The following is a 24684-nucleotide window of genomic DNA, read 5'->3' as shown; positions in this document are numbered from 1 at the left end:
AGGTTATCTGCAAGACTGCTCAAAGAATTCTTTAAAGGAGTATTATTGCCATTTCAAAGGTTACTATCTTTCCTCGGCCTCATGTTTTAGAGTAGAAGACATGTGGTACTCAATTGTTGTCCATACTTTTATTCTCCTCATTAGCACCAACTACTGTGTCACAATGTGGGCAGGGATTTAAAAAGGCACGCTTGTCTTGCGCTGTTTTAGAAAGTAGAGTGCTTTGAAATATTGACAGTTTCTTCACCTCTGCTTTATCAAACATTCCATAAACTCTAGTATATGCACAATTATACTGTACCTTCCTAATCACCTTCCCCCTTAGGGATACTCTTCCTTTCTTTAACCACAAACAAATCAAGTTTTTTCACTTTAATGATTTGTTAATTTATATGAAGTTTTACAAGAGACATGAGAAGCTTGGCCACCAAGACAAAAATCTGAAGCAACCTTTTTCAGTACGTATGGGATAGGCAACAAGATGTTCATAAATGGCAATGAAAATGTCTCACACTTGAAGATGTAATTATTAAAAACTGGATTTTTAATTATGGAAGTTTACTTTCCAACAATCCCATGATGTTACTAAACCATGTACAGATCTCACATTCTTTGTAGCAGTAGGCTGAGACTCATAAAACACTGAGAACACAACACTCTTTATGGTGTATTACAACAGCAATGTAGATTCATGTGCCTTAAAGCAACCCTTTAATTCTCTTCTGCACTTTTCAGATATCCCCCCCCATTAACTACACATACCGAAAAACTGTAGCTGCTTCTAGATGAAAGCTTTATGTACACGCTTTGTGCATGTGCACAAATGCATGAATACGTGCAAGAGAAAAAATGGTACAAGACATGCCTGGTCCTTTTCACATCAAAATTTACTGTGCTCAATATATGTTGTTATGGATATTTTATTAAACAACCACAAGCAACTTCAGTAACTCCCAAACTGAATGACAAAACTTGCATTAACACCTTTCAATCAGTCTGCCTGACATTAGCATTTTGGGGAGGGGTCTACGTAAATACAAAGCTTAACACAGGATAAACACATTCTCCCCTAAAAACAAAACAACCACCACAAAAAACACAAAGATTTTGGAACATGCAGATATAATGAAGAAATGTCCTGTTTAACTGGTCCTGGACTAATCTGATTACTGATGTTTCTTTCTAAAGGACATGTAGTCATGTTCCTAACAAATTTGCCACCCTTTCTTTGCTTTGTCCCTAACCCAGTCTTTGTACTTTTTGTTTTATTTCCACATGAGGGACTAACACATCCCTCTCTGCTGTGCGCCTTAACATTCTAAAGAGTTAAAAAGAAACACCTCCTTTGCAGTGATCATCTCCACAGGTGGTCAACTTGGAGGTGGGGGTGGTGGTGGTGCAACCAACAGTGGACTGACACCACTCAACTGTCCAACATCAAAACTACTGGGAGGAGGAGGTGGTGGTGCCATTGGACTGAAGGTCTGCTGGGCAGTATGTGGTGGAGGAGGAGGTGGAACAGGTGGTGGTGGGTTTTGCTGCTGTTGCTGCCATGGTGGGGGAGGAGGAACAGAACCTGGTGCTTGCTGCCAGGGTGCTGCTGCAGTCTGTGGAGGCTGCATTTGAGGATGTGGCATACCTGCACCAACAGGAAAAAAGAAATGTTGCAGTATCCTTTTCTGAAACTATACTTCACATACATCATGCACATCATTTGCAAACATCCATCATTCTTTCAAACATTGAGGATGCACACATCCCTTGTTTCCTGCTCACATTGTGAATACTATATGCTCTTGAATGAGGGTTTCTATCAAAAACCATACCTTCTTTCTACAGACCCTGTTAATTCACACTGCAACTCATTAATTTCATTTTTAATTAAAAGAATGCAAATCTGAGTCAAAAGTGTCTTAGACTAGTCATGCCAAAAACCTCCCAAATTACCTGGCTGCATTGGGTTCATGCTCCAGGGCATACTATGCTGAGGTGGAACCTGGGACTGTGTGCTAGGTGGTGGAGGTGGTGGTGCTGATAGCATATTTGGTGGAGGAGGCACACCTGGGGGGGAAAAAGTGCAATGTAAATGATGTGGACAAAGTTTCCATGAATGCTTCAAAACTGTTGGTCATCCAATTTTAAGGAGATAAAAAAACCATGCAATTTCATTTTAAACCCAAAGAATAAAGAAAAGTTAAGAAAATGCAAACTGTCGTACCAAGAGGGCCGGAAGGATTTTGTAGACCAGATGGAGCAGATGCATTGAGCGCAGGTTGCCAAGGCCGCACTGAGGGTGGTACCTGGGCACCCATATTACCTGGCATAGGCACAGGGCCAGGCGGAGGTGGCATGCGAACTGGCTGAGACATGGGAGGCATATTCCCCATGCCCATACCCATTCCAGGCGGCTGGAAGTTAGGTGGCCCCATATTAGGTCGAGGTGGTCCCATTGGCTGCTGCTGCTGTTGCCATGGGGGATTAAATGCCTGTCAATGACAAGAGCCGTATAAGAACCATATAATATAACATATATAAAAACCACATAATTACAAAATACATGGGATGTTTTTTACCAAAAAAAAAAAGTTCAAATGTGATGTGCATCTGTTTGTGGTAAAACATACCATTGGATTTGGTGGGGGCTGATTCTGAAACAAAGGAGGACGCTGCATAGGTTGTGGAGGTGCTGGAGTAGACTTGGGTGGTGGACCTTCACCAAGCTCAGCCATCAGAGACATATACTGCAAAAGATACGAGACTGTAAGCAAGACACAATTTTAGAATGAAGACATAGACAAAAGGCAACTGAGATGGATACTTGTCAAACCAGATGGCTGCAGTTAGAGAAAAATGACAGCTAGTGTCACTGGCACTCTTGCTCCTCACCTCCCCCATCTGGTCTAACCATTCTTAAAGTTCTGCATTTGGTTGATTTAAAAAAAAAAAAAAAAGCTAGTGAATCTTTCATTTGGTAAAATCCACTCATACCTCACTGTCCATCTTGGCACGATCTGTTGTTGATTGCATATGGTGCATTCTGAAGGTGTCTCCTGGCCTAAAAAAAAAAATAATAATCCAAATTTGTATTTTTATGTAAACACGTCTTCATATTACTTCCAAACAAGAGTTTAATAAATCTCTCCTTATCCACGGAAAAATTAAATAAGAACGAAACAATTTATATTTTACTGGGCATAGATTTTACTGGCAATTAAATATGAGCCAGCTTGATTTAGCATGATTTTTGATGGTTTTTAAGCAGCGTTAAGCTCTGTTTCAAGAAATAATTTAAAGCATAAATTAGGCATTTGTAATGGAATGAGAAATTTAAGTGCTAAATCCCTCTACTAATATTAAACTTATATCAACATGCTAAATACAATATTCTCCACATTTGTAAGATGAAACCTCTTAATATACTAGCTCAACCTATCGACCTGAAGTAATTGACCAATCATGCAAAAGAAGTCACGCTGTAAATAAAGTGTTATCAATAATTTCATATCATCAGTTCTTTAGCAACGAACTATAACAAACCAATATCTTTCTTTTGTTTATATGATTAAAAATAAAAATTCTGATCACTAATCTTTACAGAGCCAATTGTAGCATTTGCTTAACTGGCATGTTCAGCTACAAAAACAATGCCCTCACATATTACTTAAGGTTTCTCTAACAAACTAAATGTGACAGAAAGATGCATACTTGCGTTCTTTACAGTCTTGAGCAATGTGGCCTGCACCTCCGCAGACTGTGCACACTATTGTGTTGGTGACAATGGTCTGAGCTTGCTGGATTTGTTTCAACTTCCTGTCAGACACAGGCATATTTCTTTTCTAAAGGTGAATAGTAATGCATAGCACAAACTTGTACATGAGAAAGTGGCATATTTGAAAAAAAAAAATTACAAGCTAAAAATATTGAGGGTGCACAATTTTGAGGTACCCCATCCAAGGACAACCAAGTTTTGGGAGATCCTGGAAAGCTTGCCATATGACCAGAAACATTAAAAAAAACAAAAAAAAAAAAAGAAGTGATATCTACTTTCATCTACAGCAATGTAGAAGATAGTAATTAAAAAAAAAAAAAAAACAAAAAAACCCACAAAAACCTGTCATCTTTCATTAATTTTAATTCCGTAGCTGTCGCTTCTCACTTACAATATGCAGATGACAATTTGCACTCAGATAAATACATGGAAGCAAATGTAGCTTTTAGTGATGAACATGAATAAGAAAGCAAATACTCACGCCAACCCATCATTTTCTCGCAAAGTACCATTCAACAATGCCAACTCGCGCAGCTGCTGTCGTCGTAAATCATTTTGCCCTTCTGGCACTTCAATGCCCTGGCGAATAATCTCCTTGATCTGCATAACAAAAATAAAATGTGACAGTCATAATGTCCTACTAAAAAAAAAAAACCAACCACCAACAAACAAATGAAAATTTCCTTGTAAATTGCCTTTCTTTAATTCTTACCAAACAATGCATCTGAAGCTTAGGGGCCTCAACTACTCTGACCAAATTATTGCCTCTAGGCAGAGGGTTTAGCAGCTCTGACCACCAGAGGCCCCCTCCGAACCAACTGAATCTGCCAAAGATATTTATAAAAAGCTCTGCAAAAGAGCATAGCATTCTTTTCACTAACCCCTCCCTTCATGCAGATGGGAAGACTGGGAAAGAATTTCCAAGGAAACTTTCCAGAAGGCAGGGCTGTGTCTTGTCGTTCAAAGGCTCACAAGGTGAATGATTGCTCCAACTTGTCGTCCAGGGATGCCTTCATTCCTTCCTGCCATGCTGCTTAAGAATGCTTGCAAGAAAGGGTTGAAGGGTGTTGGAGGATTGGGGTAAGGGGGCAGTTTCGTAAAGCTGGAACGAGCATTCGTCTTGTAAACCTTCCAGCAGAGAAACAGCTGCCCTGGCTTAGTGAAATCGGCTGTCTGGTGTACAAAAGTTGTTGACTGGAGCAGAACTAAGGCAATCTGGTAATAGCCATCCACTACAACCTTTTCTCAACCAAGGACCACACTGGACATGATATAAAATCTTGGGGGTCAGAACATGGCGGTTTTTCCAGATCATGGTGTTAAAAATGAAATTATGTTGTGTCTGGTTGAAATGAGTGGGCTGGATAAGGCACCTCTGGGGGCCAGATGTGGCCAACAGGCTGTTGGTTGGCCACCCCTGTACTAAATCCACTGAACAAGGTCAGTAATTTGTTGCCTAAGCGTCCAATAGTTGGGTCACCCGGTAAAGTTGAAGATTATCTCTGCATACCTCTAAGCTTCTAACAGTTGGGTTATCTGGTCAAGTTAAGATTGTCTTTGCACAACAGAACTACTTTAACACTTACTTAATCACACAAGTTCAAATGGTTGTTATATAATAGTGTACCTAAACTCTAACAGACCACTCCATCAAATGACCCTTTTTGACTTCAAGGAGCACCAGCAATGAGCTCACCTTCTCAACAGCTTTCTTCACATTTTCTGGGTTATTTGCAGTAACATATGCATGCAATGGTTCATCTTCCCCTGGTAAAGGCTGGCCATCCTTGCGCCCAATCTTGCCCTCTTTAACAGAGCCCTTGCCACGTATGATGATTTTGGCACCAGTCTGAAAAAGAATGAGACAATAAGTATATGTGTGCTAGCATAAACAATTAGCTAGTATTATGTGCAATGCTGTTGGAAAAGAAGTCCTGCCCAGCAGTTCTGTTGTTATTGCTGCATTTTACATGGTGACAAAAAGTGTGAGTGAGGATGAACCACTTGAGACCAAACATGCCCCCCCCACCACTTCCTTCAAAACACTTCTTGCCTTCTACTTACCTCTTTCTCCAAATTCTTTAGAGTGTTGCCACGAGGACCAATAAGCAGCCCCACAAAGTTTATGTCTGGGTGCTCTTCTTGTGGAATCATCACCTTGTCACTCACACGAACTATAGGTGGCCTATAAAAATAGAAATTTGTAGAAGTGGCCATACTGCATATATACATATAAAGAGATACAAACAAAATTTTTTTTTGTAGAAATCTATAAAAAGTCAGAACTAAAATTTTAACATTCCTCGGATACCACTATACTGTAACAGTGCACAATTTCAAAATGTTTTCATAAAATGTGATGACAAAAAGATTCAAATGATTTAGAGAAATCCTGATCTCTGCAAAAAATTTGCAACAATGTACAATTTCCCAAGCTTCTTTCAGTAAATCAGGGCTTCTGCTTACGCAAAAAATTGCGTACAGTACGCATTAAAAGTTCGGAGGACCCTTTCAATTTTCGTCGATGGGGTCCCATTCAAAGTTGGGCGAAGAACAAAGACCCCTTAAAAATCTGAAGAAGGGGTCCCTGGGACCCCAAAGAATTTAGCCTTAGCAGAAGCCATGAGTAAGGATTAGTGAGTATGAGTCTTAAAAGAACTGCATGGAAGAGATCAACACCATTTTTTATTAAGGCATACATTTGTACCTGGCCTCAAAAATATCATCCACAACTCAAAACCTTTTACTTATAAAAACTTATTAAATTAGTCCAAAAGATATATATTTTGTCATTTCACTGGCTCATGCAAAACTGTGAGTTTACAAAAATAAAATAAAAAAGAGGAAACAATATCACATCTTCAATGGCAGACATAATAAAGCGATTGTTATCTAAAAGTTCTATGCAAACTGCCTGATAGAAGATATTACTAGACAAAAAGCTTACTTGTAATCAGCAGGGGGTTTGTACTGTGGATTTAGATTAAGGGCTTGTTGAACAAGAGCATGACGCTCATCCTCTAATTTCTTACGAGTCCTATACTCTCTTGTGTTCAAGCGTTTGCCCTCGTTGTTGTAAATGGGCTCAGGAGATGGTGATCTGTGAAATAGATACAACTTTGGTCAAATATTTTATAAGACTAACCATAACATGCCTTTTGAAACACAATACTTGCATTATTAAGCCTTTTCCAGTAATTTCTAATTTATATCTTAAAATTTTACCTTGATTTTTTTCTCTATATACCATTGATTACCCCACTAAAAATATTAAGCTTATGTAATATTTTTAAAGTATAAACATTAACAAAGAACTATATGAATTCTGCAGATGAAGGATGACCACAGTTACCAAACCTAAGAATATTAAATGCCTTAAAAGGGATTGCATGAGGTAAGGTTACTGCACTTATATAAAGGAATGTTCTACACAAAATATGAATTAACAATTCTGTGGGAATTAAACGATATGAAAAATCATCCACACTGCAAGATAAATTTTTGAATAAACTCAATTGTTTTAGACAATATCCACCAACTTATTTCCTGTACAGTTAATACTATTTTAACTGTCAAAAAGAGAATCATATGATTAAAAAAAAAATAACCCAAGCATGATGTCGGCAGCCAACACCTGGCAGCTGTACATTTCATGAATGATCAATGACAATATTTAGTTATCAACAGTCTGTGAAGTATTTGGGCTTCATTAGGTATCAAAAATGGATTAGGTATGTTCATTCCTGTGAGAGAACGTTAGGTATCACCTATCAACAGGCCCACCAACAAAAAGAATGTGATCAGTCCTATCAACTTTAAAGAAGGAACCCATTGCAGTACCCAGAAAATTCTCGTAACATAGTTACCATATTTGATGAACATTTGTGCAGGCACGTGTAGGCGAGATTTTCTGATAAAATTGTTTCTTGCAGATTTGAATTTCACTTGCAAATCTCTAGGATGAGGTATTAAGAGACAGGTAAAGAATAAATGAATAGGAATTGCAAAATCTAAAACCATGTAGCTTTATTTGGCATTTGCCTCTTTAAGGATAGGCTACAATCTTGCACATTAATCTCTTACATGATTAGCATGAGATACAGTTTTTTTAAATTCTGTCCTACTGTGTAATTTAATAAAGATGGTGTGTAATGAATTAAGTGCAATGTACTTTCCAGCAGTTTGTTAAGAACAAAGAAAAAAGAACCTAAAACAAAGTCCTCAATTAAAAAAAAAAAAATTGCTTCCTAAACAGTTTACATCTGTAGATGCAAATGTCTTAATAGCTACAGCTCAACTGCTTGGATTTATCTGTTATAATTAAGTTAAAGGGACCTAAAGACATGCTAAAATCTGAACACTGCCATTTGCTTCTTAACTTTCCTCAGTTCACCCTTACATTTCTATATCATCCTGGAAAAAAACTACTAAGAACAAATTCTGTGAAATGTGTCTATAGTTGGAAGGGTTTCTGGTTGTCTAGACAGACTTCTTATTTTTTAACATTATGGAAAGGCTAAATTATTGTGCACCAAACTGAAAGTAGATTAACTACTGATTAGATGATGCAATCAAACCTTTTCAAAACCAAGTAAAATTATTCCTTGCTTGGATTGCATTGACCCCTTTGATTCTGTAAGTCAACTAACATGACTACTCCTCATCCTTACATAGTAGCCTAAAAATATCCTCTCAGTCAGGGACGAAGAAAAAGTAAAAATACCGTAATCTGTAACTTAGTACCCGGGAAAATGTGAATACTGAATGAAAGGCACATTCAGCGGTAGCTTGCTCTAGCTGTAAGTATTAAAAAGTAATCCATTATTTATCATTCAGCATTAGTTCATTTTAAAGATGGATTAGGTACAGATTGTTCACTTTACAACTGCACAACAGATTAGATCCAAAAGCATTTTATGACAGAAACAAAAGACAATATCTATCTGCAAAAAATACATGGGAATAAAGTTATTTCTACTAACCTCTTGCAGACTAATGATTATGAGAAACTATTTACAATACAAAAAGAGCCTGAGATAGCAAAGCTCTCAGCACCCAAAAGTAATGTGTAATAAGTTTAATTTTCTAAGCAACATGAAAAACACAACAGCAAGAAGACAACAGAAAGTTATGTTCCTAAGATACTTCACTAACTCCTATCACCATCAAAAGTGTATTATCAACTGCAAGTCAACTGTCCCTTTTCAAGGCTTTATGAAGGCTTTAAGTGTACGCATTTTGCCAGCTTAGTTTCAAATAGCAACCATATCCCAAGATATGAATCTCACACCACTAACAAAACTAAAGTGTATTATAACAGCACGTTTATCGCTCTTCTTAAATGTTTTTATGAAGGCTTTAACTGCATGTATTTTTCCAACTTTAAAATGGAAACTAACAACCATGTCAAGACATTTTAACCAGGCTTATCAATATAATTAACTCTTCTGTACAAAAACTGCTTAATAAAATGCTACTATTCACTCTTCTGCATAAAAACAAATCTGGTCTACATTTCAGCTGATACTTCTTTTTAAATAAAAGGGTGAATGGTTTGGGAAAGTGAGATGCTTTGCAGGTCAAGGCATCTTGTTTCTAGTTTTAGGTGCATGAATATGAAAGACACATACCCACAGTGAAATGAAGGAAAGGAAGAAATGATGGACTGAGAGAACAGACTCATTCTAACAAAGGATTACTCATGCACACAATGTATGACAAAGATGAAGCAAATTTTCATACAATCAATATGTGCATGCAAAGAACAAACAACCTAATCAACATGACCCCAGGACACCCCTGTAAGCACTCAAAAGATTTTTAAAAGCTTCCTGAAAAAACATGATTAGACAACTCTGGTAAAGTTTTTGCTTTTCTCTTTTTGACACCACACCACATGATGTGGTTTTGATGCCATGCAGAGAATCCCCCATCAATTCACACCTGTCCTCCGGATTGGCTGGAATCCCAAGGTCACCAGAGCGCAGTTTACGACTAATCTCCTCAATTTGCAGGTGAACTGCAATAAAAGTGGTTTCAGTGTAGGATGATTAAGTTTATATCATATCTAATATCAGTGATTTGTAACCTGAAAACTTGAGCAAATTTAGCAAGGGAGTGGGTGGGAACCCAAATGCATGTCTGATGTTAAGATAATAAACATTATAATATCTGATCTTAAATAAAATTCTTAAAAACTGAAATAAATCAAAAATATTTCAGATATATCTACTTAAAGGACACAATAGGTGTGACCCTATTTGCCCAGACTTACTAAATTTTTTTGATATGCATTTGGGTTAAAATTAAAATTTTAGTGTACCTGAATTAGGTTATACATAAATAGAAACAATATTATGTATACAGTGAAAGATTAGTCACATCAACTATGTAGTCTATGCCAAAACTTTCTGAGTATGGAAACTGCAACCATGCATCGATAACATTTTAAAATGATGCAGGGTCTTGAAGTAACAAGAATATTTATAAGCTTTAAACATTCTGATAATCTGCAAACATTAAAAAAACTCAAATATATCATTTTTATAATGAAACAATATATCAATACCAGTCAATAAATCAAGATTGCTGTAATTTATAGCATATATCAGTTTACTGCAATTGAATTTTCACCATGCTATGCACTTTTTTCTAAGACAAACATATTGGCGTGTAGTTGTAAATCAATGCAGTATACCACTCTCTAACACATGTACACATGTGCATGCACACACACAGGCATACATGACTAGCCCTAAGCAGCACACCTGGAAATCAATCAAAAACTGCCCTACACAGTTGAACATGTGCAAAATTTTTAATACTTATGTAGTTATAGTGATGACAAACAGGCAATAAATTTCTAGCAGCATTTTTCACATCTAAAACAAAGAAGAACTTACAAGTATATCTACAAGCATATGATCTCTCTGTCATAAAACCACAGTAAATACAAAATTTTAACACTTAACTTTTGCATTTAAATAAGATGTTATACAATTATGGAACCTAATATTGGAGTTCTTTAAGTTTCAATGAAAAATACATACTAATATACTGCTTTTCTTGTTCCTTAGTAAGGCTTGGAGGTATGACAGTAGGCATCCCAGGAATCACTGTCTTATCTTCCTCATCTGTATTCCATCTAGACTTTCGCTTTTTCTTTTTTGACCCAGAACCCCCAAGACTGTTGCTATCCATGTCGATTAGCCATTCACTGCCTGTGGAAAAGCATAAAAATAAAAGCTATAAGCAACTACAGCATGTAAACAAGCAAACAATCTTATAGTAAAAGAAGAGTCATCTTATCCATCATAATTTGGATTTCATTTTTTGATCTTAGCTATCATAACGTTTTTACCTTTTTTGTATAGCTTACCCCATGTGAAAACACATTTTTCTTTATATTTTTATGTACCTCCCTCCGAAACAATCTTAAGATACTATTTAACTGCCATGCCCTTTCTCCATAAAATCCTTTTCATTTTTTCCAAGCATCTGCCTAAAATGCTCGAGTAAAACACTTCCTTGTTCTGTATTTTCTTAATTGTTGATTGAGTACTATATCATCCCATGTTTCAATGGGATTAGTTTGATCGCGAAATAATCTGTTTCTGTGAAGATTTCTTTCTGCTTCATACAGCAACAAGTATGCAGCAGCCATCTTAAGCGAGCCTCACGCGAGTTAAAGGCGGGGAGGGCCGCCTCTACATTTACAGGTAGAATCACCTGCTACACAGCTGCAATCTGACATGAGACTCAAACTTTGTTGCACATATGGGCTGGGCGAACCTTTGATGGCCCCTAAATGCCCTAGCGGCACGATGTGATTTCGGCACATGGACAGTATACGAAGGACAGGAAAATAAATGAACAACACATGGACTATGAAAGATTAAACAACAATACTAATGATAAATAAAAGCTCACCTAAGACAGAAAATGCAAAGAGAAACCAAATAGCAAAGAACTAAGATTGTCATGATATTGCAAAAAGAAAACGAGCAGGGAAGGATATGAAAAGGGACTAGCATTGTGGGAAAGGGTGTTAGGAGTAATGTTTACGGAAGAGGTGCGTTTTCAGTGCACGTTTAAAAGATTCAATAGTGGGTAGGTGGCGGATATTGTTACCATATTTGCGTACATTTCTTTTTCAATTTCCAAAATCCTCCACCAGGGAGATCGTGATCTGGGATACTGGGATATAACGACAGTCACAAAACAACAACAAAAAAACACGAAGTAAGGATGGGGCAAGAAAAGGGGGGGAGAGTTACCTCCCCTTACGAAAGCCGATAACCGGATCTACTTAGTTTTAGGTTCTAAAATATAACAGATTACCTTCAAAATGCTACTATTAAATGAATAAATCACTTCACATACTCTATTTTGTTTGTTACTACGTATGAATTATGTTATTTAAAAATAAAATACTAAAACCGTGAACCAAATATAATGTACACGACCCCTAGGATGGCATGAGGCCGTGAGTCGTTATTAGCGAAAAAGTTTGTCCTAGAGATAAAGGTCAGCTTACCATCAAATCCAGATGGTCTTTTAGTTCCTTGAGTTGCTGACAGCATAATGTTGAGTTTGTTCTCCTTGATTGTTGAACAAAATAATACACAAAATATCAGCTTAGCCAATGATAAAATGTCTGACGAATGCACCAATGCAATATGGGTAATAATGTCTAGACTCTTTGGGAATTTTGACAAAGAAAGAATACAACACTTTGAATATAAGACGAGTTACTGAAATGTATTATTATTATTACAATTAATAAGTTGTTTAACTGATTCGTTTAAAATAAGGGAGTAGCAATATTTTAGTAAAAAAATTAGGTTTAGATTTATTATAGAGTAAAATCGGCAGTCATTATCGAAAATGACATAGTAGTAGGCAAACCGAAGCAGATAATCTGATCGCACTCGACACTGTTATCTGCTTCGATACCAGTGCGCTAAATTCAGACGATGCAAAAATTTAAATATCCTGATTACCTGGTTGACCAAGAGCAGTTCTTCACACAAATCCACGCCACTAATTTGAACCGATGGGGTAAACAAAACTAAAAATCTCTATCATCCGGTCAGTTCATTAAGGCAGTTCATTAACCCCGAGACTAATTTTGCCGGCACAGCAAAACAAACTAAAGAAACCCTAATCTACTAAAGGCACACAACTCTAAGCCCCTCTGTTCAATGTTATCGTACCACAGGTGCTATATACTAGTATCGAGTATTTATGATTGTACTGATCCCAGCTCCCCTCTGTTCAATGAGATCTTACTTCCGTCTCCGAAAATTACCTACTTTACTATGAAACATTTGTTTCATTAGAAGTCGGAAACAGCGAAAGCTAAACTCTTAGCAGAACAATCTTGGACTCTTGGTGATATTCTATTAGTGTGACAAGGGAGCACGTGGATAATGCCCAGAATACCACAAGGAACCACGTGGGTAGTCATAGGTAACAATCAGTTGGGGAGTATATAAGAAAGGGTAAGGCTACTGATGGCGCAGATGATTACTAGTGTGGGATGCCCTTCTTAACTGTTGGGTCTAGAAAGCGTGAAGCAGTGGCATACTACACAGGTATGTTGCATGCAAATGTTTTTCTTTTTCTAGATGGGGTTTTGGTTTTGGTTGGTTTTATTTTCTTATTTGTATTGTTTATGAAATGTAATATACCTCTTATTATGCATTGTTTAATGAGTTATGTATCCTATCTTAATACTTTTTGCTTAGCTTGATTGATTTTTGGTTTAAATGTTAATAGAATTATATAACCTATTATTTTAAAAAAAATTCTTGAAAAATTTATAGTTAGATTCTCTACGTTTTAATTAGTATTGCTTTATGTTATTTACAGCAGGGCATAATTTTGTGTTTGCTATTTTATCCTCTTTATATAAATCCAGAGTTGCGGTGGCTTGCCACTATTATTAAGACTAGCTATGGCCCATTTAGGTAAGATAGAACTGCCACAATTACCAGTAAGGCACATCGCAGAGGATGTACATTTCTTTGTCAACAAGTACTGTGATATGGTAATTCTTTGTGAAAGGATGTGTACTTGCAACCTTGAACTACTTACAATTTTGCTTCACCCATTTTACCTCCCCATGGTCCCAACTGGAAAGGGATGCCCAGAACCAGGTTGATGGCTGGATTTAGTTGCGGCCCTATGCTCCACTGGGGGCGATTAGGAAGAAGAAGAAAATTTCACCACCTGAGAGAATTTCCCCAGTTGTTTTTCACCCTTGTGTAAATTCATCTCAGGGCAAATGTTTCCAATACGTTGCAGTAAATTGCAACTCATAACCTTAACTTGATTTGTCCTGACGCTCCTAAATTTATAAGAGCATACTCCTTAGGAGTGTGACTATGTGCTTTACCAATTTTGCATTTATTATTATTATTATTTCAATCATTCTGACCTAACATCAGTTCTTAAAACTTACAACCATTATGTCACGTCCCACTATTCAGGGTCAGACCACACTTGATCTCTTCTATGGAAATGTGCTACATGCTTGCAAAGCATAGGGTTGCAAAAACATCTTGCGAGCGAACCCAGTTTTGGGCAGCCACCCATAGTGTAGCTTTGGATAAATTAATTGCCTGCAGTCTCTAAGAAAGTGCTCGTTGAATTTGTGGTGCGGTCTGTCTGATGAGTCACGGAGAGATCTCAGCTTTATCTTCATGTTTAAAAACTGGCTAAAACAATCAAAGATGCAGCAGTAAGACAGGCATTAAAAGGCCAGATGGTTAGTGTGAAGTTATTTTAACCATTCAAGCTCAAAAGTCGCATGGCAATATTTTATCTATTTTTGCTACATGTAATACTGAAAACAGGAACTGTTTATATGTTTCAGGATCTTACGTGCGAGGGGAAAAAAGGTTGTAGAAAATGAAGGATATAAAAGAAGACAAATGGGGTCTAGTTATAGTGATGGCAGCTTTTTTCATTCAGGTCTTTGCATTTGGCACTAGTTCTGCTATAGGTGTGTACAACATTGAGTTCCTTAACTACTTTGACAACGATGCTGTTGGTGTATCCCTTATTGCTGCTATCAACTGGGGTTTTTTCCTTGGGACAGGTAAATGACAACATTCTGTAAGAAATAAGAAGCAACGATTAAAAAATTGCAATTTCCACAAGCATTATTTTGAAACTAAGAACATAAGTGTTCAGTTTTAAAGAGAAACATAAAAATATTTGGTTTTATCATCACATTATAGAAGAAAATTTTTCAAAGTATTGTATACAAATATTTTATCTTAATAATAAATTTGCAAACTGAATTAGGAATCGACAAGCACTGAGTTTTAACAATAAATTTACCATTAATAATGACCCTTGAATTCTGTAACAACAACTAATGCCTTATTTTTGTGCTTTTTTTTCCTGTTAGGTCCAATTGTCAGCTTCCTAATGACTAAAATGTCATATTGTACTGTCGCGTTGATTGGTTCAGCATTGGTTGTGACTGGAATACTTTTGATGCCTTTTCTGACTTATTTACCTGTGATGTGCTTCAGTTTTGGTGTTCTTACAGGTAAGAGAGAGCAATTTCACTTGATATTTCAGAATGTGTATGTGCATACTTCTTGTGATGTTAAAACAGTTTAATAGAAAATCATCCTGAAAAACTGGGTATTCAAGATGAGTTATAAGTAACTTACGTCAAAAAACCGCACTCTTCCTGTTATAAAGCACTTATTTAATAAAGGTAAAAGATGTGAACAAGAGAGTTTTCTTTTAATATTCTGATCGTATGATAGTGTTCTTATACTGTGCTATAGGAGTTTTTATTTTGATATTTTTTTATATTATTCTCATGGCCTTTTTTTGTTGCAGGAATTGGATCATGTATGGTGTATATTCCATCGCATGTACTTAGTGGTTTATATTTTGATCGCCACCGAAGCCTTTCAACAGGTGTTGCCACAAGTGGTTCTGGCTTAGGAGCTGCTATCATGCCAATTGTTGTGGGCTACTTAATCCAGGAGTATGGGTGGAAGGGATCACTAATTTTAGTGGCAGGCCTAAATCTTCATCTGCTAGTCTTTTCTGCACTTCTTCGTGCTCCATCTACTATAATGCCAAACAAACACTCCGTTGAAAGCAAAGTATTAGCAGCATCAAGTGACATAAAACATATGGACCTGGATAATGTTGTGGCAAGAAAGTGAAACATCCATCAGAATCTGTACCAATGCTGAGTGACCAAGAACAAAAACCTCCTCCATCTTCTGCATCGGAAACTGCCAACAAGTCATTCAATGAGGAAGAAGAAAATATGCTACAGATCAGTGATGCCTTTGTGGAAAACAACGGCATTGGTCAGACAAACACTGTGAGAAAAAGCAAAGAGCTAAACAAAAATTCAAAGGATGCAGATGAAGATTACCGTGTGTTGCGTCATTTCTATATCTTCACAGATGTAGGTTTTGATATCTACTTTGTCAGCAATATATTGTGGAATGTCACAGGCGGTGTACTGCTGGCTTTTGCTCCAGTCTTCATAACTGAAAGAGGGATAGATCCTTTGAATGCTGCTCAGCTTTGACTATTTTGGGCATTGGGGAGTTGTTTGGGAGCCTACTAGGAGGGCTGATAGGTAACTTATATACTAGTCAACGTCAAATGCAGTATGTTGCAGCTAACATTGCCCTAGGAATATGCTGCGTGCTCGTTTCTCAAAGTTTTACTTTTACTCATTTTACTGTCATTCTCTTTTTTGGTGGACTGAGTTTTGGGGCTGTGCTTGGCCTTCTTGTAATTGTTCTGACAGATCTGATTGGACCTCAGAGTCTCGGAGATGGCCTTGGTTACTTGATGCTTTCTAATGGCATAGGAGCATTTTCTGGCCCAGCTCTTGCAGGTTAGTCTTATAAGTGAAGCACGTATGTTTGGATTTATGCATGCATGTGTATGACTGAGGAATCTTCTTTCTTGACTATAAAAATTACAGACACTCTGCAGTTTTATTTCTAAATATTCAGTTGTTTAGATTTTGTGATCATGGTCTATTTTTTTGTTTTCCACCCATCACAATGACCACCATTTCAATTTTAAATTAATTAAACTCATCTCCTTATGCAATTTTATAAATTCATTTATCATCGTGTGCGGACGTTTCGGAGTCGGACGTTTTGCCGACCGGCGTTTCGCCGCATTATGTCAGAGAGAGAGAGAGCTTACTTACTTCTCAAAGAATGAAAGTAACTACTAGATTACACAATAATTCTTTATTTCAAACAAATTTTACACACAGACTTCACAGACAGTTCACTTTGATTGTCACAGATTATGCGCAACAGCTTTGAGAAAAAACATTGATACAATGGCGAGAGAAATGTGTGAGCTAACGGTTCACCGTTCACATGAGGAGGGATAGTGAGAGAGAGTTCACTGATACATGGATACAATGGCGAGAGAAATGTGTGAGCTAAGGGGCGTCACACACTTGACTTCGGCTAAAGGTCCCGCGTGAAATGCCGAAATGAAATGCCTCGCGCCGAAACGTCCGGTCGGCAAAATGTCCGGCTCCGAAACGTCCGGCGGCGAAACGTCCGTACAATAATACTGGTGAGATGAGAAAAATGGTCTGTTGGATTGACTCAAACTGCTTTCATCTTATGATGAAAATAAACCAATTGTTTTTGCAGGATATTTGAAGAATGTGACTGGAGACTATGTGTCAGCATTTTATCTGGCTGGTGCTGCAAGTATTGCTGCAGGCTTGATCATGTTTGTCATTCCTGTGCTCAAGTCCTTTTCTCATAGGAAATCCAAGCGAGGGCTATCAGATGTGGCTATCACCATAGAGGTGCCTGATGGGACAAGAGTTTAGTGGGGAGGTTGGGGGTGCATGCTTACATGATTAAATAGAAAGTAGTTCAGTCTTATTCAGTTTCTCAGAATTTAACGAAATTTATCAGTTTTACTTCCTTATTCTATACCGATGTGCATAATTCTGACTGTTCAAAAAAGAGGATGATAAATGGCACTTTCAGTTTTATCACTTACTTTTTCTCATTTATTCTGAAAAGAGATGTGTTCGTTGTGCAACATGTAGAATAGTTTAAGTGTAGAGAAAATGTTTAAGTAGAAAAATTAATGGACTGAAGCTGATGATGTGTGCTTAAGAAGACTACAGTATATGCATTTCAAAATCTCTTACAACTCTGCACAATAGTGGATGCACTGGTCATTGTAAAAGCTATTTTGAGTCAAGGTTTTGTGACCTTTATATTTGTCTGTTAAGCATAAACTGTGATTTCTGGGCTCATCAGTTTTGCATCCAACTAATTGTTAGAAGAAACAAAATGGTTGTGTTAGGTTTGCTGCTCAAGTAGATATGGATGAGGTGGGATTTGTCATATCAAGATTAGTAAAATTATTGCTGGTAGTTGGACATTCTTCATGAAAGTAATTTTGTTGACTATCAAGTTCAAACTGATGAAAAAGAGAGCAGTCAAAGATTTCTGCAGCTTACATTTACAGTACCTCACTTTTTGTTCTGCATACTGTGATGAAGTGTAGTTCATTTAGCCCCTTTACAGCTGGGAGTTAATATAAACAAAGGGTTCCCAGGAATGCTATTTGACTGCTTTGGGAATACATGAATAAAAATTTGATATAAGCTTTTATAGGTCATGTTGATATTGAGTCTTGTTGAAATGCATATTTGATTAATGAAAGTCATCTTTAAACTGGATTAAGGACTTTCTTGTCACAGCATGGGAACATTAGCTGTTTAGAGACCACACTTTTTATGGGGCCAGCTCTTTGGGGTGGTATTTTTGCCCATCTCCTTTTCTTTTCCCTATCCTCTGAAGCAGGGGTGGGCAATTAATTTTCCCAAGGGGCCACATGAGAAATTGGGATGGTTTTAGAGGGACGGACTAATATAGTTAACTTAGTTTTACCCACTACTGTATATATATAGTATATATACTGGCGGGTGGGCCGGTCAGAGACAGGAGGCGGGCCAGGTCTGCTCTGAAGGGTCAGGTATCCATTCAAAAGCTGGGTCAACTTCTGGGGAAGTACTTTGCACTATGTGTGCATCAAATCAGCTAGCATGCAAATCTCTAGCATTGAATGGTCTTCTAACCAAACTCTGCTTTCTCAAACACAGCTGTACTTGTCACAGTAAACTTCACTTTGTTATTTGTACAATTTCTGGCCTGTTTTGGCTGATTAAAAACCTCTTGATACTTGTGTTGCATTGTCACCTTTAATATCAATATTGGAGATATGGAGTATTCTGGTCAGAATTGGCCATGACAGTAGATCTGCTGAACATTAAAAAACTTATATATAGTTTTATTTGCACTGTTACTATCGTGGCCACAAGCCTATGAAGATCTGATTTTTGAAAACTGCATTATTAAAGATTGTGAAGATATGTGAATGTCACCATTTTAGTTTTGAATGTCTAAAAACTGACACACATATTTTTGTATACAAATATGTGCATTATATACACTAATTAGCATATATTCACTTGAAGAAAGTGGGAGAATGAATGTTGAATAAATTGTGTGACATTTTAGAAGATGCAAGCTTGTTCACCATTACTCATTAAAATTATCCATTATACAATATGTGAACGTTTGTTCTCTTGGTTTTCAGATTTACCTTTGTGGTATCTATAGATCAAAACACTTGTATTATTGTACTAGCTGTAAACTTTTTGAAGATAGCAAAGGAAAGGGAGGGTGCCAAATTTGGTAAGAATTGAACAAACCAAGTATTTTTGCATTATTATGAAACTGCTGCAAACATTACCCTAATCTACTTATAAGATAAATACTCCTAAAATTAAAATGTGGACAAATCCCTTCCTGGTGTTAGTTCTAACACCATCAATGTCATCAGTTGAGTGACTATGGAAGAGGATGTTGTAGTGGTATAGACATTAAGCTGCTAGTCCAGCTGCCATGACGTCTGCTGCAGTACAAATTAACACTACTTGTAAAATTTAAAAATAAGAAATTTTCCCTTCAAAATATGGTCTATTTTTGTGCACAGTAAAAGATTACATTGAAAGCAAATTTTATGTGCACACTCACACCTGATAAACATTTGACATGGCTCATGAAAAAAAATCACATTGATTTTTATCTTCTGGACTGCACTTACGTTTCATGAAAATAGTGCATTTTCTCCCATCATCAATAAGAAATTTAATATCTGATATACATGTATAGTAAAAGAGCTGCTAAAACAATTTACGTTTATCAGAAAGGTAGAGGAAGCGCGTCACACATCCTAGGGCTGTAGAAGTAAAAATGTGACTGTGTCTAGAGTATGGTATTTAGAGGGCTGAGTCAAACCTTTTTCTTCTGGCTTTTACCTTTCCTGACAAATCAGGTACCCATTTCTGCCAAGCAGCTGGTTTATAGGCAAGGGCGTTTCCCATAAGCCCAAGCATGTCTCTACTGCTGTGCAACCCCCTTCCCTCCAATGAATGAATGGAACTTACAAGATACCATCTCCCAAATTCTTGTTGAATACCTTGAGATCCTTTTTCTTTTTCGCCCCCTGTACAGCTTTAAACAACAATGTACAGCAAGATGTCAAAAACACAGTGATACGTTATCCGTCTCAAAGTTTGAACTAAAGGGAGAGTTTTGACTAAATGTTAATAAAGATAATCCATCTCTCACCCCGTCTACATGATATTTGTGCACGAGTATCTCGAGAGTGGAGGGGAGATTCTCCCACATTATGTAAAATAGTATCCCGTAACACGGATACAAGTTCGTGCTCGCACTATACCGAAGCCGATGATTACACGCACTAAAAAGCCCATACGTCTAAAATTTTTATGAAAACGCTTGCATAAAATCAAAACGTATCGTAACTATTTTTAAGTGATAGCACAGCGAAACTTATGGCTTAAGTATCCCAGTAATTTTTGGATATTTGCCATTCTATCAAACATGATGCATACATTTCACCAAAGTCCCTGCGTTCATCGTATTTTCGTTCCTCCTAACAACGCCACTCTCACAAGGGAAACTACTCACACGCTTCCTGTTCGCATTGTTTACATCACAACAGTATTTACGGTTTGATAAAATCCAATACGCTTAGGTAACAAGGGAGATATTGATCGCTGGTTTTGCACAAGTACTATGTTTTAAGGCCCGATAATCTAAAATCATAACTGTTAAAATGATGATTGCAAACTTCAGATGCTTTGTGTTAAATCTTGTGAGACATGCTGGGACACGATCACACTAAAGAAAATATTTTTACGCTATGATAAACCTATCATTGATTGATTAATAAAATATCTGCTGGGTGCCTTGCACTTTTAAAATAATTTTTACTGCATCCTCATCACAATTTGCAGAAAAGTAACAACTATTTGAATATACTCTCATGAAACAGTTTTGAGGATTGATAGTCTCATTTGAAGGGGATAAGATATGGTCACACAGTAAATTGCAGTGGTCGTATCCATTTTTTTTGTTTGGACAGATTTATTTCAATCTGTGGTGTTCAAAATTGTTTTAAATGTCAAATTAATGAAAGGAAAAAAAATGAAGTGCATGCTTTGATTACCACTGTACATGAACTTCTGTGGGCACTTCTTTGTTTGCAGAAAAAGGCAGTTTTGATATCCGCATGTTTATGTACAATATTAAGTACAGATGGTCAAAATATATTTGGATAAAATATATTTGTGTTATTTAAAAAAAATTAAAGTCTGTTCCTTGTTAGTTATTGAGAGGGGGCCAGCAAATATAAATTCTTCATCCTGCTTTACCATCGGGCGATATGGTTTTGCCTTGTAATCACTGTTCCCAGTATCTTTAGATGCATGAGAAATGTGTGGAGGTCACTATTACCATGAAAATCCATTTACATCAGAACTATATTGTCACCAGCATTAACATGAGGTCTAAGAACAGTCATTATGCATTTATTCTTGCCTCTTCTCGTGACTACAGCTAAATCATGCCACTGTTTGGTAACAAATTCACACCAAAGAAAACTCCACCACGACGGGCACAGTCTCTGTCCAATCTTGATTTGGATGCAGAGCAGATGAGAGCAGAGTTTGGGGTGGACTATGATGGTGTAAAGCTCAACTTAGGTGGACAAGAGGTGGCTTTTGAAAATGGAATTTGGCTGGCAGGTATGAAACTTTATTGAATGCTTGCTTTCTAACCCAACATTGTCTTTTTTTCCCTTTTCATGGAGGGGAAGTCTAAGAAAGAACAGTTATGATAATCTTTTCTTTATATTAAGATTTTTTTCTTATAGAGGGTTTGCTTTCAGGATCAGGTGGAGGTGGTGCAAGTCATGTTGAGTTAATGCGCCTCAAAAAGACCAATCAACAGCTTCATGAAGAAAACAACTTGCTTAAGCTCAAGATAGACATCCTGCTGGACATGGTATGTGACCGTCAATACATTTTAGACTGTAGAAGTTTACAAGTTTTGCCAAAGATAGACATCATGATGGATGCATTTCCTGGTCCTAGGATAGTTGCAAAAGAACATACATCTCCTTTCTATGTAAGGAAATGCTTATCAGTTTCAGATAAAGAAAAAAAATTTGATGAGACACTCAGGCAGGTCATTATGGATACTTGCTAGATTGCACTTATTGCTAAGATCTACAGCTGAGAAATGAAAATATCTATGGCTGAGAACTTTTGTTCAGGCCTTATTAATTTGTAAAGCCTGCATTTGTAGATAGATTGTATAAAGAAATCTATGCATGATGCCAATGTGCTGAATAACTTGTCTTTTCTCTCGAAGATCATAGAGAAAGTAGCTTTGACACAGCTCTGGGCCTATTTACAAGAGCACCAGCTCATCCCTTAAATTCAGTCAGACCTTTTCACAGTACCGAAACTAATTAAAGTAACCACTGGCATATTATCTGCCCTTGATAGTGGTGATGTTTTTGCCTTAACTCTATTAGACCTGTTTGCTGCATTCGACACTATTGACCATTCTCTGTTCTTTCAAAGACTCCATACCCTCTACAGAATTTCTGGACCTGCACTTGCATGGTTCAACTCCTATCTCATTGATAGGACACAAATTGTGTTCATTGATTATCAAACATCTTGCCCTGCTCCACTTTCTAGTGGCTCAGTACTTCAAATCAAACTTTATTGTCTGTCAGAGGAAGTCAAAGACAGAAATTTTTCTTTTGCTCACAAGCCCAGCTCTGTTCATTCTGTATACGAAACCACTTTCATCTTGCATCCAGTCTCACAGGATTTCTGACCAATAACATGCTGCTGAGACACAACTGTACTGCTCCATTCCATTGGCTGAGTGTTTCCCTCTGCTGCTAGCACCATAAAAGCCTGTATTAATGATGTCAAGGACTGGATAGTAACAAACTTTAACTCAACAATGATAAAACAGATGCCCTTCTATGCTCGAGATGAAGAAATCAATCTTCACTCATTTGTACGCCAGATCACATCAAGGTGGGCAAAACCAACATCACCTTTGCATCATCTGTCAGGAATTTGGGATTCATTGTCATTGCGACAAGACTCTTGATAAACAATTTACAGCCATCTGTTAGTCTTGCTACTATGAGATGCATAAGATCAGTGCCATCTGTCACTTTCTCTCTATACACTGTTCATTTGTTCTTTCTCGGCTTGATTAGTACAACTTCTTGCTTGCCAGCTGCCCTGCATACCTTCTTCACAAACGGCAGAAAGTACAGAACTCTGCCACACTTCTGATGCTTAGAGCCAGGAAATAGGACCATGTCACTACCCTCCTTGTTTTCTATACTGGCTACCCATCTGTCCTCACTTTCATGTGCTGTTTTAATTTCTTTGCTAGCTTCTGTCCTATCTTTCTGAACTTCTCATCCCCTACATTGCACCTAGACAATTCTGCTCCTCGTCTGACGACTATCTTCTATTTCTGTCACGAGAACATCTGGTCACATGACTTTTACTGTGCAAAGAAACAATAGAACTATCCCTTTCCTACCCACTATTAAATCCCTTAAATTTGCAGTGAAAACCCACCTCTTCCTTGAGCATTACTCCATACAATGGTAGCCCTTTTTCACACCCTTTTCTGTTTATTTCTACTTCCCTGCTTTTTGCAAAATCATAATACTCTGTCATTCACCTTGTTACTCTTTACATTTTTATATTTGTCTTTGTCATCAGCATTGTTGTTTATTCTTCCATCATTCATATGTTGTTTGCTTGTTCTTCTGTCCCCTCGTATGTTCCCATGTCTAATTTTTAAGCGCTAAGAGCATGCTCCTTAAGAGGGCGAGTATGCACTATATAAATTTTGCAATTATTATTTTATTAATCCATGTTAAAGTTATGGCACAAGTAACATTTTTGCATGCACTTAGGCAGAGTATAGGTAACTATTCTAATCCTTTTTTTGTGTTGTGTTTTTCTAGCTGTCTTTTCTCGAATTTTGCAGCTGGCAGAGACATCTGCTGTGTCCCACTTCCATGAAAATGAGCTAAAACAAATACGAGAAGCAAAAAACAGGAAAAAATAGCTCCGTGACCATTAACTAAGTGGTTGGCGTCTTGCAAGTGAATGAGTTGCTGAATAGAATTCACAAGTGCTTTAATCTTAAATTGATGACTCTTGTTTAGAGTGATAGTCTAATAACTCACTAATGAATGGGTTTGAAGTGCACCACAAGTTTAAAAATGGAGGGTGTGTGTGAGAAAATGCAACAATAGGCAATATGTCTGTGGAAACGAGAAATGGAATTTGTTATAGCCATATGTGTAAAAAATGTGACAAGTTTTTTTTATTGAATAATATGCATAAATAAATAATAATTAAACATCACTGGGAAAAAAGTGAAAACTAAATGAAGAGCATTTTTGGTTTTTGTGGAGATGGGAAGGCAGTTTACGAA

At 37.1% G+C, this 24684-nt stretch overlaps 3 protein-coding genes across 3 annotated transcripts; 2 read left to right on the top strand and 1 right to left on the bottom strand.

Annotated features, from left to right (window-relative positions):
- Positions 1-357: 357 nt before the first annotated feature.
- On the bottom strand, positions 358-12909 carry LOC112563512 (splicing factor 1-like). Its single transcript, XM_025237448.1, has 14 exons — positions 12772-12909; positions 12306-12369; positions 10819-10989; positions 9713-9788; positions 6717-6869; positions 5834-5954; positions 5466-5618; positions 4251-4369; positions 3706-3810; positions 2989-3055; positions 2625-2741; positions 2219-2486; positions 1948-2061; positions 358-1639 (listed from the first exon to the last, which is right to left on the bottom strand). The coding sequence occupies exons 2-14, from the start codon at positions 12349-12351 to the stop codon at positions 1371-1373; spliced, it is 1779 nt and encodes a 592-aa protein (XP_025093233.1). The 5' UTR covers positions 12352-12369; positions 12772-12909; the 3' UTR covers positions 358-1370.
- Positions 12910-13227: 318 nt separating this feature from the next.
- LOC112563520 (monocarboxylate transporter 13-like) lies at positions 13228-19370 on the top strand. The gene is given in 7 exon segments (XM_025237460.1): positions 13228-13365; positions 14649-14873; positions 15189-15332; positions 15635-15963; positions 15966-16343; positions 16346-16661; positions 17449-19370. Coding segments are annotated over 6 exon segments (1542 nt in total). The 5' UTR covers positions 13228-13365; positions 14649-14683; the 3' UTR covers positions 17634-19370.
- Positions 19371-20798: 1428 nt separating this feature from the next.
- Positions 20799-24637, top strand: LOC112566904 (protein chibby homolog 1-like). Its single transcript, XM_025243331.1, has 4 exons — positions 20799-20887; positions 21751-21938; positions 22082-22197; positions 24232-24637. Exons 2-4 carry the CDS (start codon positions 21758-21760, stop codon positions 24310-24312), a joined length of 378 nt encoding a protein of 125 aa, XP_025099116.1. The 5' UTR covers positions 20799-20887; positions 21751-21757; the 3' UTR covers positions 24313-24637.
- Positions 24638-24684: the final 47 nt, after the last annotated feature.

This window comes from Pomacea canaliculata, linkage group LG1 (assembly GCF_003073045.1).
Source record: "Pomacea canaliculata isolate SZHN2017 linkage group LG1, ASM307304v1, whole genome shotgun sequence".
Taxonomy (NCBI): Eukaryota; Metazoa; Mollusca; class Gastropoda; order Architaenioglossa; family Ampullariidae; genus Pomacea; species Pomacea canaliculata.
The sequence above is the reverse complement of the archived record's forward strand: the minus strand, read 5'-3'. Positions and strand labels throughout refer to the sequence as shown.